Source organism: Penicillium hispanicum (genome assembly GCF_028827665.1).
Source record: "Penicillium hispanicum strain IBT 35686 chromosome Unknown utg000008l_segment0_segment0, whole genome shotgun sequence".
NCBI lineage: Eukaryota > Fungi > Ascomycota > Eurotiomycetes > Eurotiales > Aspergillaceae > Penicillium > Penicillium hispanicum.
The window spans coordinates 26570-39598 of record NW_026623200.1 but is presented as its reverse complement, the minus strand read 5'-3'; the positions used below and the strand labels follow the sequence as shown (position 1 = coordinate 39598).

Below are 13029 nucleotides of genomic sequence, written 5' to 3'. Positions count from 1 at the left end.
CAGGCTCAAGCGGACGTGTTACTCCAGGGATCTTCAGATTCACAGCTGCATATTGCCATTTCTCACACCATATCCTGGGCATATAATATGCTTGTGCATGATATGGCTCTATTCACACCCGAACAAAAGTTACATATTGTCAACAAGGGATTCCCTTTAGTATCTTCCAAACCATTCATAACATCAGGTTCCAGTACTACAGTCTCTCCTATACCTATATTTATCAGTCTCAAGGAATTGGCAAAATGGTAGGATTTATTTCAGACAAACCTTTTGGTGCAAGCGGCAAGAATGCTCCATAGGCTCCAAGCCTAACAGTTCTGCGCCCAGCAAACCAAGTCAGCCCAACTGATCAGGTACAATCAACACACTCATTGCAAGAGCGAGTCAAAAGCAAGTTATCACTAGTGATAGCACTGAATGGCTAGAACTGCCTCCTTACTAATGGCGCAGACCATGTCCCTTGGCCGACCCAAGCATTGAATCATATTCGCGACATTTTGGATCTGAAGTCCATCGAAGTAGAGTCATCGCGATGTCCAACTCCCGTATTTCTTGGCCATGGATCTGCAGACCCGAAGATATCGGTTCAACTGGGTGAGGAAATGGCTCATCTGCTATCGAACGGCCTGGGGATGGATGTGACATGGAAAGTGTACCAAGGCTTCGGGCATTGGTACAAGGTCCCAGGATGAGATTGATGATATTTTATCTTTTCTGGAAGTGAAAACAACCCTGCCCATAGCAGCTGGTGAGTTGCACGATTGATAGGCGAATCATGAAACGTTCTTCGAGGACAGGCGTAACAGTCACAACAGGTAGTTAAAAGACTCCCAACAGGAGGGCCTTTTTAGCATTCTCCGGGCTCACTACCAGGGTGTTTAGTTCGAATCAATTTACTACGCCCACAAGTGAATCAAGAACAGCGCTGGAGACGCCGATGTGGATGCGCCAATCTGGCTAGAGACTACCTTGGAATCGAATGACGCAGGGCACTGATAAGGGCGTAGTAAAGCTATGCTGCACAGGATCAAAATTGTAGCTGACAGCAAATCCAGAGCAATAAAGTGGGAAAGTAATTTATGGCAAGGGATCTCCCCGAGTAGATGGAGACAGTGATGTGTCGCCCGCGTGTCTCCCGACGATCGCACGCTGCAAGCGGAACCAACGCGCGCTCGGCTGCCGCTTCGCATCTCCCTCGCGATAAGCACCTCTGGCCAATGGCCCCCTCGCCCTAGCTTTGGTACTGTACTTCCTCCAGCACTCCCCCAGCATCTGGAGCGGTTCTCTCTTCAAGCTTCACGCGACTGCTGCCTTCACCATGCCGCCGGCGTCCCACGAGGAGACCCCGATATCCCTGGCCTATTCGGCTTCGTCATCACCCTGGACACGCATGTATGACCGTCTCAAGGGAATTTTCAGGGATGCAGACCCGCGGGTTTGCATCTCCTTCTGGCTCTTTGGTGCGTGCGAAGATGCTCCGTCGGGCGTGTAGTCACTAATGTCGACGCTTCCGTGCAGGCCTGGTCAACAACGTCCTCTACGTGATCATCCTATCCGCAGCCCTCGATCTCGTCGGTCCCGATGTGCCCACAGGCGTCGTTCTCCTCGCAGACATCATCCCGGCTTTCACGACCAAGCTGGTCGCTCCGTATTTCATCCACCTGGTCCCGTATTCCATCCGAGTGGTTGTCTTCGTATTGCTATCCTTCTTCGGCATGCTGATCGTGGCGATGAGCCCGAGCTATGCAGATGGCGGAACGATGACATCGAAGATTGCCGGCATCGTTCTTGCCAGTCTCTCCGCAGGTGGGGGTGAGTTGAGCTTCGTCGGCCTCACACACTTCTACGGCCCGTTCAGTTTGGCGGCATGGGGGAGCGGGACAGGCGCTGCGGGCCTGGTAGGTGCCGGCGCGTATGCCGTAGCGACCTCTGCTATGGGCATCTCCGTCCAAGGAACCCTTTTCGCTTCGGCCTGTTTGCCATTGGTCATGGCCATGGGTTTCTTTGTGATTCTCCCGAGAGACCCATTGCAGTCCTCGGATCCCGTAGGGGATGACGCGTATGCCGTTGAACGGGGCGCGCCGATCGAAGAGATGGACGAAGAAGACACCGATGAAGCTGAAGGATTATTAGGCGTCTCGGTCCATTCGGGGGCCACTCAAAAGTCACTCCATGTCCATGATCAGTCTGCCTGGAGGGATCATCTACGAATGAGCCTGCAGAGGCTTGGAAAGCTCTTCTTTCCTTTGTCAGTCCTCTCATACGCTTTGTCGCTCTTATCTCTTGTCTCTTGCCTGTGGCTTGAGTACTGACCAATCTTTAGTATGGTACCGCTTCTCATGGTCTATATCGCGGAGTACGTGATCAACCAGGGGGTCGCCCCGACGCTTGTCTTTCCTATAGATCAGACCCCGTTCGAGGACTTGCGCTCCTTCTATCCGACGTATAATGCCATCTACCAGGTCGGAGTCTTCCTCTCCCGCTCCTCCACGCCATTCTTCCGCGTCCACCATCTCTATGTCCCATCCATCCTGCAGGTGGTGAACCTCGTGCTCTTGACCCTCCAGTCCATGTATAACTTCATTCCCAGCATCTATATAGTCTTTGTGATCATCTTTTGGGAAGGATTGCTAGGTGGTCTGGTCTACGTGAACACCTTTGCCGAAATCAGCGATCGCGTCCCCAAGGCAGAGCGCGAGTTTTCGCTGGGCGCCACGACCGTCAGCGACTCGGCCGGAATCTGCATCGCGGGCTTGGTCAGTATGGGTTTGGAAGTCTTCTTGTGTCGTTTCCAAACGGCGCATGGCATGCAGTATTGTCAACTGTAGCGCCTCATGACATGCTTTTTAGCTATATACCTAGACTTGCATTGCTTTTCGTGAGTTCAATATATTCTTGTTCTTCTTCCTGCTGCTGCAGTGGATGTTGAGGGTCATTGTTCCCCGGAGGCGGAGTGCCCTTCTAAAATCGCCACCTCCCCGTAACAGACTGAGGATGGAAAGCCCCGAATCAAGCTAGCTCTGAATGCTCACCATCAAGAGATCACTGCGACGACGATTCATCGTGACCCGAAGGGACGCCGTCAGCTGATGGCGTCACTCGCATCACATGCGAAGTGGGGGCTTTCACATGTGAATCGAGATCCCAGAAGTATTCATGATGAGTGTCGGTAATGTGTCTCTTCTTGTCTTTGCTCGTTGACTCTTGGTGATTCCTATCTGTCCCATCACTTGCTGCCTTTTTTTTATCTTGCTGGGATCCCAGAGACTACTGCGTGGTGGCGGGCGTGGGCAGGAGTCACGGCCATGATAGGTATGTGCTCGACGATGATAGAACGAAGAATACGGGATGATAAGAACCGAGCTAACTACGTCCATAGACCACGTCTTGGGGAGACCTTCGACCCGTTTCCGCAAGATCCAAGTGTTTGCGGTGGTTTCCTTCTGGTCATTATATCTCCTGCGGTATGTACAGTCCTGTGATCGAGAGATGAAGAGAAACCGGCTAACCTACGCCTGGTTGACCATGTCAACAGAGCCAATAAGCATGGGCCTCCGCTCATCCGAACCCTCTCTGCCCGAGTCTCGGGCAAACTGACTACCTGGCAGACCACCGTGGTGATCTTCCTCTGGCTCTATGTCTGTCGCAACTTTGCCAAGATCGTCGGCCTGGAATGCCCAGAGCCGCTGGCGAATCTCTACTCACGATCATTCTTCCGTGCGACATGGATCACAACGGGGCTGGATGCGGGTTTCTGGACCGCCATGACGATCAAACCCAAATGGCTTCGAGATCTGGCCTCGCTGGTCTTTACGGCATACTACCTCATCGCCGCGGAACAGGCTGACGAAAAGGTGCGACGGGTGCGCGCCACCTTGACCCTGGAGCATCTCCGTGTCTCGTGGAATAAAGCGACGACTCCCTACCTGTGGGCGCTGGCCAGCTTGGTCCGCCCGCGGTTGACCCGGTACGCGCCAAGGGCGATCCGCATTCCACGTCCGATGCACTCCGTTCATCAAGAACCAGTGAGTGCATGGCTGTATTTTGACGGCCCGTTGAGTGCCTTGCGAGAGCAGACATCTCTCGTTCTCGATGTACCAGGGGGTGGGTTCGTGGCCATGGGCCCCCGGAATTCCGAAGACAAGCTTCTGTCCTGGACGGCCCGATTGAAGGTCCCCGTTCTCAGCATTGATTACAAAAAGGCACCCGAATTTGCCTACCCGTACGCGCTGCACGAGTGCTATGATGTCTACCACACAATAATCGCCACCAATGGCCGATGTCTGGGACTGAGCGGGCGGACCCGTCCACGGATCATTGTCACCGGAGAAAGTGCAGGGGGAAATCTTGCAGTCGGCATGACACTGATGGTGCTTCAGTCAGCCATGGCGCAGGGCTGGAGGAATGAAGATGGTCTTCCACGGCCAGATGGGTTGGTGCTGGCATATCCGGCACTCAACGTGAGGGTCGAAAGTTGGATGACGGAAGAACAAATGTCGTTGATCCAAGACAAGGGTTCTCGCCAGACCAATAAGAGTGTCCTGCAGCGGAAGGAAGACCAGTATCGCAAACTCACGCCCTTTACCTCACCAGGCCCGTCGGTAGACGATCTGCCCACATTAGCTCCCAAGCAACCGACCGGCAGCGACCAACCCAGAAATGTAGCGTCCGAGGCTTCCAAGGCACTTCGAGACAAGTTGCGCAAAATCGAAGACTTGAATGGGGACATCGCGGGTCAGAACGACAGTCAGCCCCAGCCACTCCAGACACGAATTGCTGTGTCATCCATGATCTCCTACGTCCACGACCGAATCCTCACCCCAGAGATGATGAGAGCCATGATCATTCTCTACATCGGGCCCCACCATCGCCCCGACTTCAATACAGATTTCTATCTGTCGCCGGTCCTCGCTCCAGATGCGTTGCTTGCGGGGTTTCCTAAGACATACATCTTGACGGGTGAGCGAGATCCCTTGGTTGATGATACAGTCATCTTCGCAGGCCGTCTACGGCAAGCCAAGTTTCATCACTTCAGTGAACGGCAAGATCTGGGCCTAGAAAGGTCCCAATACCAGTTCAATGAGAAGGACCATGTGGAAGTCTCTTTGATTCCTGGAGTATCACACGGCTTCTTGCAAATGGCCGGGTTTTTCCCAGAGGCGTGGAAATACATCAACCGCAGCGCGCAGTGGATAGAGAATTTATTCGACTCAGACGCGCTTCGAGAGTCAGATCTCAATCTGCTTCAACTCTCTAACACCTCCGAGAGCAATGTCTCTCAGCATTGGAGATCTCGAGCCGTCAGAGGAGCATCCAATGGCAAAGACTACCACCAGAGCCATCCCCGCCACCGCCGCACTCTCACGGGGGAGTCCTCTGGGGATGAAGAGCGGCCACTGGAAATGGGCATGACGAGGGCGACCGCCTCATCTGACAATGACCACCTGTCTGATCAGCCACTACGTCGTCGAAAGTCTCGGTCTCTCGGCTCTTCGCAGCTAACTGGATATACAACTCTTGATCATTCCCAGTCAGGCTCTACAAGTGAATTCCTTGCGCAGCTTAAACACCTGGAGCTGACAGGATATCAGCAAGACCTTTCCCTGCCGTATGAGGTCAATAGTGCACCAGAGAGCCTTACTGCACTTCGTCCTCGGGGGCGAAGTATTACTTCACTTGGAAGCGAGGAGGATCTACTGGATCGCCGAATGAATGGGCTGGCTGGCGGACTAATGGGACTGGGAGAAAGGGCTCAAACACCTGGGCCTTGAGTTTTGGCGACGAGAGATGTACAATTTACGACTCACGAAATACAGGGCAAATTTAGACATACTGGGGTCTAGGACGAATTATAAGCAATCGAGTATATATTTCTTGTATCGGTAGTTGACATCAAGTCGGACCATGTCTATCTATACTCTAACTAGCTAAAGGCCTATTATAGCGTATTTCCGATCCAAATACTAAGGTTATGCTTATAGGTGCTTGTACATATACAGCACCATCGAGATAGAGCTTCCTTACAACCCTTTCTCATATAAGTGGGTTCGAGTTCCCCGATGGTAATATGCAATTAGAGTCCCGTTATAATGTATTAGCGTATGAATGAAACCGCTAGAGTAGAAGTATCTATATAGACAAACAGCTTCGATAAGCTAGAAGTGGACAGAATTGAGAGAATTGAGAGAATTGAGAGAATTGAGAGAATTGAGAGAATTGAGAGAATTGAGAGAATTGAGAGAATTGAGAGAATTGAGAGAATTGAGAGAATTGAGAGAATTGAGAGAATAAATACCTAGCGTCGGGGGGTAGAGTATATGTTATCGTAGTTTTGTGAAGAATAACACCCCTAGCTACATAGAACGATATATCTAGCTACTTGAAAGGTAAGAAGACACCCCAAAGCCTATTCTAAGAGACCCGGGACTCGATGTTTCTAGTTCCTTTGTTTTGATATATATCTTGGATGAATATATCCTCAAGCTTCTTGGTGTTTTCTGCTACTCTGTAGTCAGTTAGGTCGTGAATGAAAACGCGACTAAGTGAGATTGTAACTTGAGGGGCCAATCATTAGATTATCCATGGATACCGTGGCATATCAAATGTTTCCGATAGCCGAGAATATCTGGGAGATCAAAAGACCGAATGCGAGTCGGCGAGGAACGGCAGGAGTGGAATTCGGCAGTTGTTGATGACTTTCACTTGACGAACTCCACTCATAGAATTCTCCAGGGGGCTAACGGCGCCCCCCGGACCCCCAGCCGTAGGGGGGATGCACCGTAGCATTTATGCGGAGCGAAGCGCTTAATCTGCGGTTTTAAATGATTAAGTGATTTAAATTTACCTAAAGATACTAGATAATGCTAGCCAGTGCTGCTCGCTGGCGAGTGATGCTCTATGCTGGCTAGTGCTGGCTATTCTGTTTATCCTAGTTCTAGGTATATGTAGCTAGGTCAGAAAGGGTAAGGTGGTGGCCCGCTGTGGGGGCCCGTAAGCCAGTGAGACACGTTGTAGGGGGCTGACCGCTGAGCTGTTAAGCTACCTAGGTACATAGTAGGCCCGCCTGTGATAGGTAGAAAAGCTGAATGCACCGCCTATAGTTACCAATTAGGTGCCGTTTTTCTATTAGTAAGAGCCAAACAGAGGCTGTTTCCGTTAGTGCCTTGGTGGTCTGAATGAGTTCCGCTACTATTATTGGGGGTTGCAGCTAATAGTACATACCAAACTCCATCCAAAAGGGGGTAAAAAGACTACATACATAAGTGGGAAGACCTGTCTGTGGACCAATTATATATGTGATAGGTGTGGGCCAAGGACTGTAAACAGCCAATCCCTAGTCCTATAGCTGTGGGAAAATACCCGTAAATAGCCAATTAGACGCGTAGCAAACAGTATCATGTGACTGTGACAGGCAGAGAAGCTGATTACACCGTCCTGTATCCGGCCAATCAGGGGGAGGGAGCCTTTATAGCGCGAAAATTAGACGTATCTAGCACTTTTCCAGAGATGTTGTAGTATGCTTCGCTTCGCTCCGCAAATATTTTGGTGAAACATCGAACTCCGACCGTACATTGCAGAGATAGATCCATACGTGCATGGACGCGTGCTCTGGGCGTCCAGTCCGATCATGACTACTTGATGTTGAATGATCATGCAGCGATGGCGACATCGGCAATCGCCAGGCCCCCCAGATCCAATTGTCCAGTGCACCATCGCTGCCTACTGCTCAGCTCTGGATAACACCGAGCCAATGAGCGCGGGTGTTCGTGCGTTGGCGTGGATAGACCTCCCTGTGCCCTCGCATGCCAGGAGTCAGTCATCGCCATGGCTGCGAGTGGACCTTGAAGTACCGGCAATGCAGAACTTGGCTTGGGCTTGGCGCGCCTAACGTCACTTCGATGGTGGATTGTGTGCGCGCTCCACCGGTCCTGGCGAGCCCCCAGAAGGTCCTGTCTCCGGACATTCCGGAGAATGGGCACATGGGCGGGAATGATCTGGCCGAAGGAATGCGAGAACAGATCGAGGAGTAGAACGTGGGAGAGAGGAAAGCGCAGAGAGAAGGTCGTCAGGGCTCGAGGCAGCCGAGAGCACCGGGCGCAGGATGATGGGGGCGATCATCCCGGACGGACTCAATTGCCAATCAAAATGGCGTGCTTCTCACCATCACGAGTCCGCAATTGCGCGATACGACCCGTGCTCTCCTCCCTCGTATGGTGTATCACTGATATAGGTATATCTATGTCATGTACACCCCCAGGCTTTCCTTCCTCTCCGCCCTTCCTGCCCAGTGGACGGTGATCCTGAATTCCTCGAGGGAGCTTCGCCCGCAATTACACCTGTAACCACTGGCCACGCCACCTCGTGGATCTTTTGTCGTCTCAATGGGCGACCCGGAGATGGCACTCTCCAAGTCCGAGTTGGATCTCCAGCCCGACTCGGTCCGTTACGAATACGAGTTCTGGTTGCTGGACGATCATCCGCTCCGCTCGTATCCCACCGAGTGTATTCCAGGTTTAGGCCCTTTCCTCGTTGAATGGTGTAGCTCTTTACAGAAACGCCAGAAGGAAAGGTTATTTCGCACGGGATGTCTGTTGCTGGCGTGCTTGTGAGTACTCCGGATCATGGATCTGCTACGTCGTCGACGCAGTGTTCTGACGATTATTTGCTATAGTGTCGCATACCAGTGCTTGCAATTGCTTCCTTCCCGTGCCAGCTGGGGCGTGTCTCACCCAGCATTACTATCCCGAGCAAGCCCGCGCGACTGGCAGGTCAAGTGCACATTTCCCAACTCAGATCCTCGACCCAGTGCCCTCGCGCAATCCGTTGCTGCCGGGTGTGGAGGCTTCCGAATAGACCTGTGGCTGCACGGCACCGAGCTGCAGACGGGCCCGGTTCACGACGGTCCATCAGAGGAAAATGACTTGCGAGTGCGTCTCGACTCGCTGCTCGGGAGACTGAAGCCTCGGGATGCCGCACTCGATCCGCAGGCTGCCTTGAACGCCGATGCGGTAGACGACACGATCGACGGCAGCGTTGCTCGCAGTTTTCTTCTGGTGCTGGATGCGAAAACCTCCCTGCGCGAATTACATTCTTATCTCGTTTCTGATCTTGACGCATTGCGTCAACGAGGGGATCTCTCTCACTGGAATGGCGTTCGCATTGTCCAGCGCTCGGTGACCATTATCGTGACAGGCACACATGCACCTGCTTCCGACTGCTCCAGTTCTGCCTACTCAGACATATTCTTCCGGTCCTCAGAAGACGAGGTTTTAGAGGACGGTTTCTCGACTGACCATCTATCCCCGATCTGTGTCATATAATTTCCACCTTTGCTCCCTCTTGGTGCTGATGGATCTACCGTTATCTACTATCTAGTTTGTTTGGCTTCCAGTGATACCCAATGCCAATGCCGAGTCATTCTCTCCCCCTCTTCCATTTGCATTTCACAACCGTATCCCCTAGCCTGCCTTGTACAGTTTCCATTCCACCAGAACACACGTTCTGTGTCAGGAGAAGAAGCCCTGATTTGAATAGGGCCCTATTACTCGGCGCACCTGCTGTAGCGTCTTCCGGGGCTATACGCGTAGTATATCCCAGATTCCTCACGCCGTAGGTTGCGAGACCACCAGATCCGATGGCATTGGGGATGTGGCTACCAGTAAGCTGCTATTTTTGGAAGGACACTCGGAGTCAGGCACACTGTAGTACTCAGTCCGTGCGCTTCCTGCAAGTCCTTGCGAGAGATTAGGCCCAGCATCATCACGTCCGTAATTGACCGCAGCATCGGTTTTGGCCCCGTGGATCTACCACGCCATCTCTCACCCGGGATAGTCCATGTCAGAGGTTGCAACCCATGAGGTATTTAGGCCTACCAGGTGGACTTGTTTTGCTGGCGCTAAGTCTTTCTGCTCTAACCCGATGGCCCTCCTGATCAAGAGCTCCGTGCCTCCTAATATCCCTAAAATGCCCTTGAAAATGGTGAGAAATGGCTGGCGGGGGTAAGCACTGATTATTACTAGTATTATTCTAGTAGTACTTTGTGGTTTTAGAGCCTATTATATTATATACTAGGCTTTATTAGAGTATATCTGTAACAATCTTATTATATATATAAACTGTAAAAAACCACTCTTAGTCCCTGCAGCAACTAATATATTCACTACTTTACTTTGTTATTCCACTAGATTAATATATAAAATATTATATATCTAGACTGGAGTAAGCAGACTTATATATATTAGCTGCTTAAGTTATAGCCTATAATCTGCCCCTACCAGTCTATATATTCGTTATAAGTGATTAGTGTTATACTCTAGCAGCCTTAGAGGATAATATTTATATTGTTTGTGATAAGAGAAGGCCCACTGTTTTTTTGGTATATTTATTTACTTACTATTAATATTATTTATACTGTATTCTATTTATATTATAAGATTATTGCACTAATTATATATACTACCTTTTATAGCTACTGAGCTTTAGAAGAGTAAGAATACTAAGCTATCTTTATTGTTATAGGTTAGTTTATCTATTAATATAGCAGTTATAGTTAATATAGTGGCAGTGCTAATACTGGATACACTAGTAGAGGTAGTGCTTATATCTATATATATATCTATAATCAAGGTCTAAGTGGAGATCCTCTTTAAATATACTTTATTAAAGCTTCTATTTATATAGTTAGTTATCAAACTTAACTGCTATTTTAATTATTTTTAATAATTTAGTAAGTTAATTAATTTATATTAATTTATCTTTAATTTCTTTTTTAAGATTTTATTTAAATAACTAGATATATATATTATTATTATAGTCTAGATATAATATAATCTGTTAAAATTTAGTAGTATATATATTTACTAAGCTAGTTTATTAAATTTATTTAAATCTTTTTTTAGCTATTTACTAAGTATTAATATCTCTAAAAGTCTATTTAAGCTTCCTTCTAAAAATTTAGTATACTATAAATATTTCTTTTATTATATTATTTTAGTCTTCTATAGGCTTCTTATTAAATTCTTAAATATAAGGCTTAAACTATTTAAAGGCCTATCCTTAGAGATATATAGATATATATATCACTTTATCTGTTTCTTCTATATAATTAATAATATATAATTATATATTTATTTATATAAAAAATAATTATAACTTTATTTAATCTTTATAGAAGAAGTCTAGTTTAGATAGTTTCACTGCTAATAGCTATTTATATATTAGTTAATCCTATAGCTAAGAAACTATCTTTATTAATTTAGTATTAGTAAGAGGTAGTAATAATATATATCTAGTCTATCCTCTTTCTATATTACTAATACTATTACTTCTTACTATTATTAGATTATAGTTAGTAATAGAGTATTAATTGTTTTATCGATTTTACTTAAATTCTGAATTTAGTGTTTAATATATTATATATTAGCTAATTATTTACTACTATATTAGCCTTGCTGCCTTAAAGATAATATTTCTTTTAGTAGCTATAGTCCCTTTAAGCCTACCTATCTCTTATCACTACTATCACTCCAGCCTTATATAGGTCTAGAGTCCTTGAGGTGTTTATCCTAAAAGGTATATTAATTATGGGCGCCGACTAAGTTAGTCACTTAGAGATCACTATCTCTAAATAAGCTCCCAGGGTCGTTAGATTATAGTTCAGAGTATCAAGCAATATAAAGTTGAACAAGAACAAATCATATTCCAACCTAGGTGTCCTAAGTAACAATGATAAGATAGTCCTAAGTGACTTAAGGAGATTGAACGCGAAGAACTAAATATATACTGGTGAACGAGTGTCCTTATATATCCAGTCCGTCGCATCGCCCGATGAGACTGGATCTTATCGCTCGATAGGATCCAATCCTATCGTCTGATATATCGTCCTATCACCCGATAGGTCGAGTCACGTGATTCGTTGCCCGTCAGTCCTCAGCCTGAACGTTTCCCCACGTGACTTCCAAGTTGATTGGTTATCACTTCTCCATCTTCATGCCTTAGCGTGTTGCCGACGCTAGGTCCGTAACAACTATATACTACTCACAAATAGAAAGTGTATTTTTATAGAGCTGGCTAAGCCCTACAGGATAGTACTTTTTACAATGAAAAAGAGCAATATTAGATGGTGGTCCGTTTCCCGAAATTTGGCCTCTAGACACGAATTGATTCTTGCTTGTCAGTGAACAAGACCAAGTATGGGACGATCTCGGCACCGATCCACGGAGCGATGATCTTGGTTTCCCATATACATCGGCTATAGATCAACCCGCAATTCCATAATTAGTCTTTATTGCCTGGGCCGATCTCCTCAAACTAGTGGCCTGAGCCAGGGTGATATTACAAGGGTGGATAGGCACAGTAAGAAGCACAGCATTTACTAGGACAAATTAAAGGTCGATAGCTACCAAGACAGATATTATACCAATCAGAGCTTCTACTACTAGCCCAAGTAATGCTCCCACTAGTACTGGCCTTAGTAAGGCGTCTTTAAGCATAGTTAAAAATAATAACCTTTACTAGACTAAGTAGGAATTCTTCTGCTACACCTATACAGATAAACGCAATATTAAGTAGTAGTGCTTCCACTAAAATCTCTATAGATACTATAACTTTCTATCTCTCCACTATCAGTATTATATCTATCTTAACCTCCTCTACCTCTACCCTCCTACTAAGCATTATAGGTAATACTATTATTTAAATAAGTAAGAAAAGATAGTTATCACACTAAAATTACTTTTTTTCTAGCACTGCTAGTTCTATAGCAGCAGTAGCCTTTTTATTAGTAGTCTTAATAAGTCCCTAAAAAGGCTTATTTTAGCTATAAAGTGAGAAGACTAAAAGATATAATAGGATCTAGTCTAAATATATATATTTCTCCCTTAGAATCACTGATCCTAGACTAGCCTATAATTACTATTAAATTAAATAATATTCCTATACCTAAGCTTAAGTTACTAGTTACTTACTTTTAGCTTATATTAACTAGCACTAAAAAAGATACCACTATAACGACTATTTTATTTAGTA

At 47.0% G+C, this 13029-nt stretch overlaps 2 protein-coding genes across 2 annotated transcripts; both read left to right on the top strand.

The window, feature by feature from the left end:
- Window positions 1-1321: 1321 nt before the first annotated feature.
- On the top strand, window positions 1322-5774 carry N7459_008844 (uncharacterized protein; the record flags this gene model as incomplete). Its single annotated transcript, XM_056948012.1, has 4 exons — window positions 1322-1463; window positions 1522-2144; window positions 2361-2759; window positions 3501-5774. 4 exons carry the CDS (start codon window positions 1322-1324, stop codon window positions 5772-5774), a joined length of 3438 nt encoding a protein of 1145 aa, XP_056795237.1.
- Window positions 5775-8384: 2610 nt separating this feature from the next.
- N7459_008843 (uncharacterized protein) lies at window positions 8385-9323 on the top strand (the record flags this gene model as incomplete). Its single annotated transcript, XM_056948011.1, has 2 exons — window positions 8385-8608; window positions 8675-9323. 2 exons carry the CDS (start codon window positions 8385-8387, stop codon window positions 9321-9323), a joined length of 873 nt encoding a protein of 290 aa, XP_056795236.1.
- Window positions 9324-13029: the final 3706 nt, after the last annotated feature.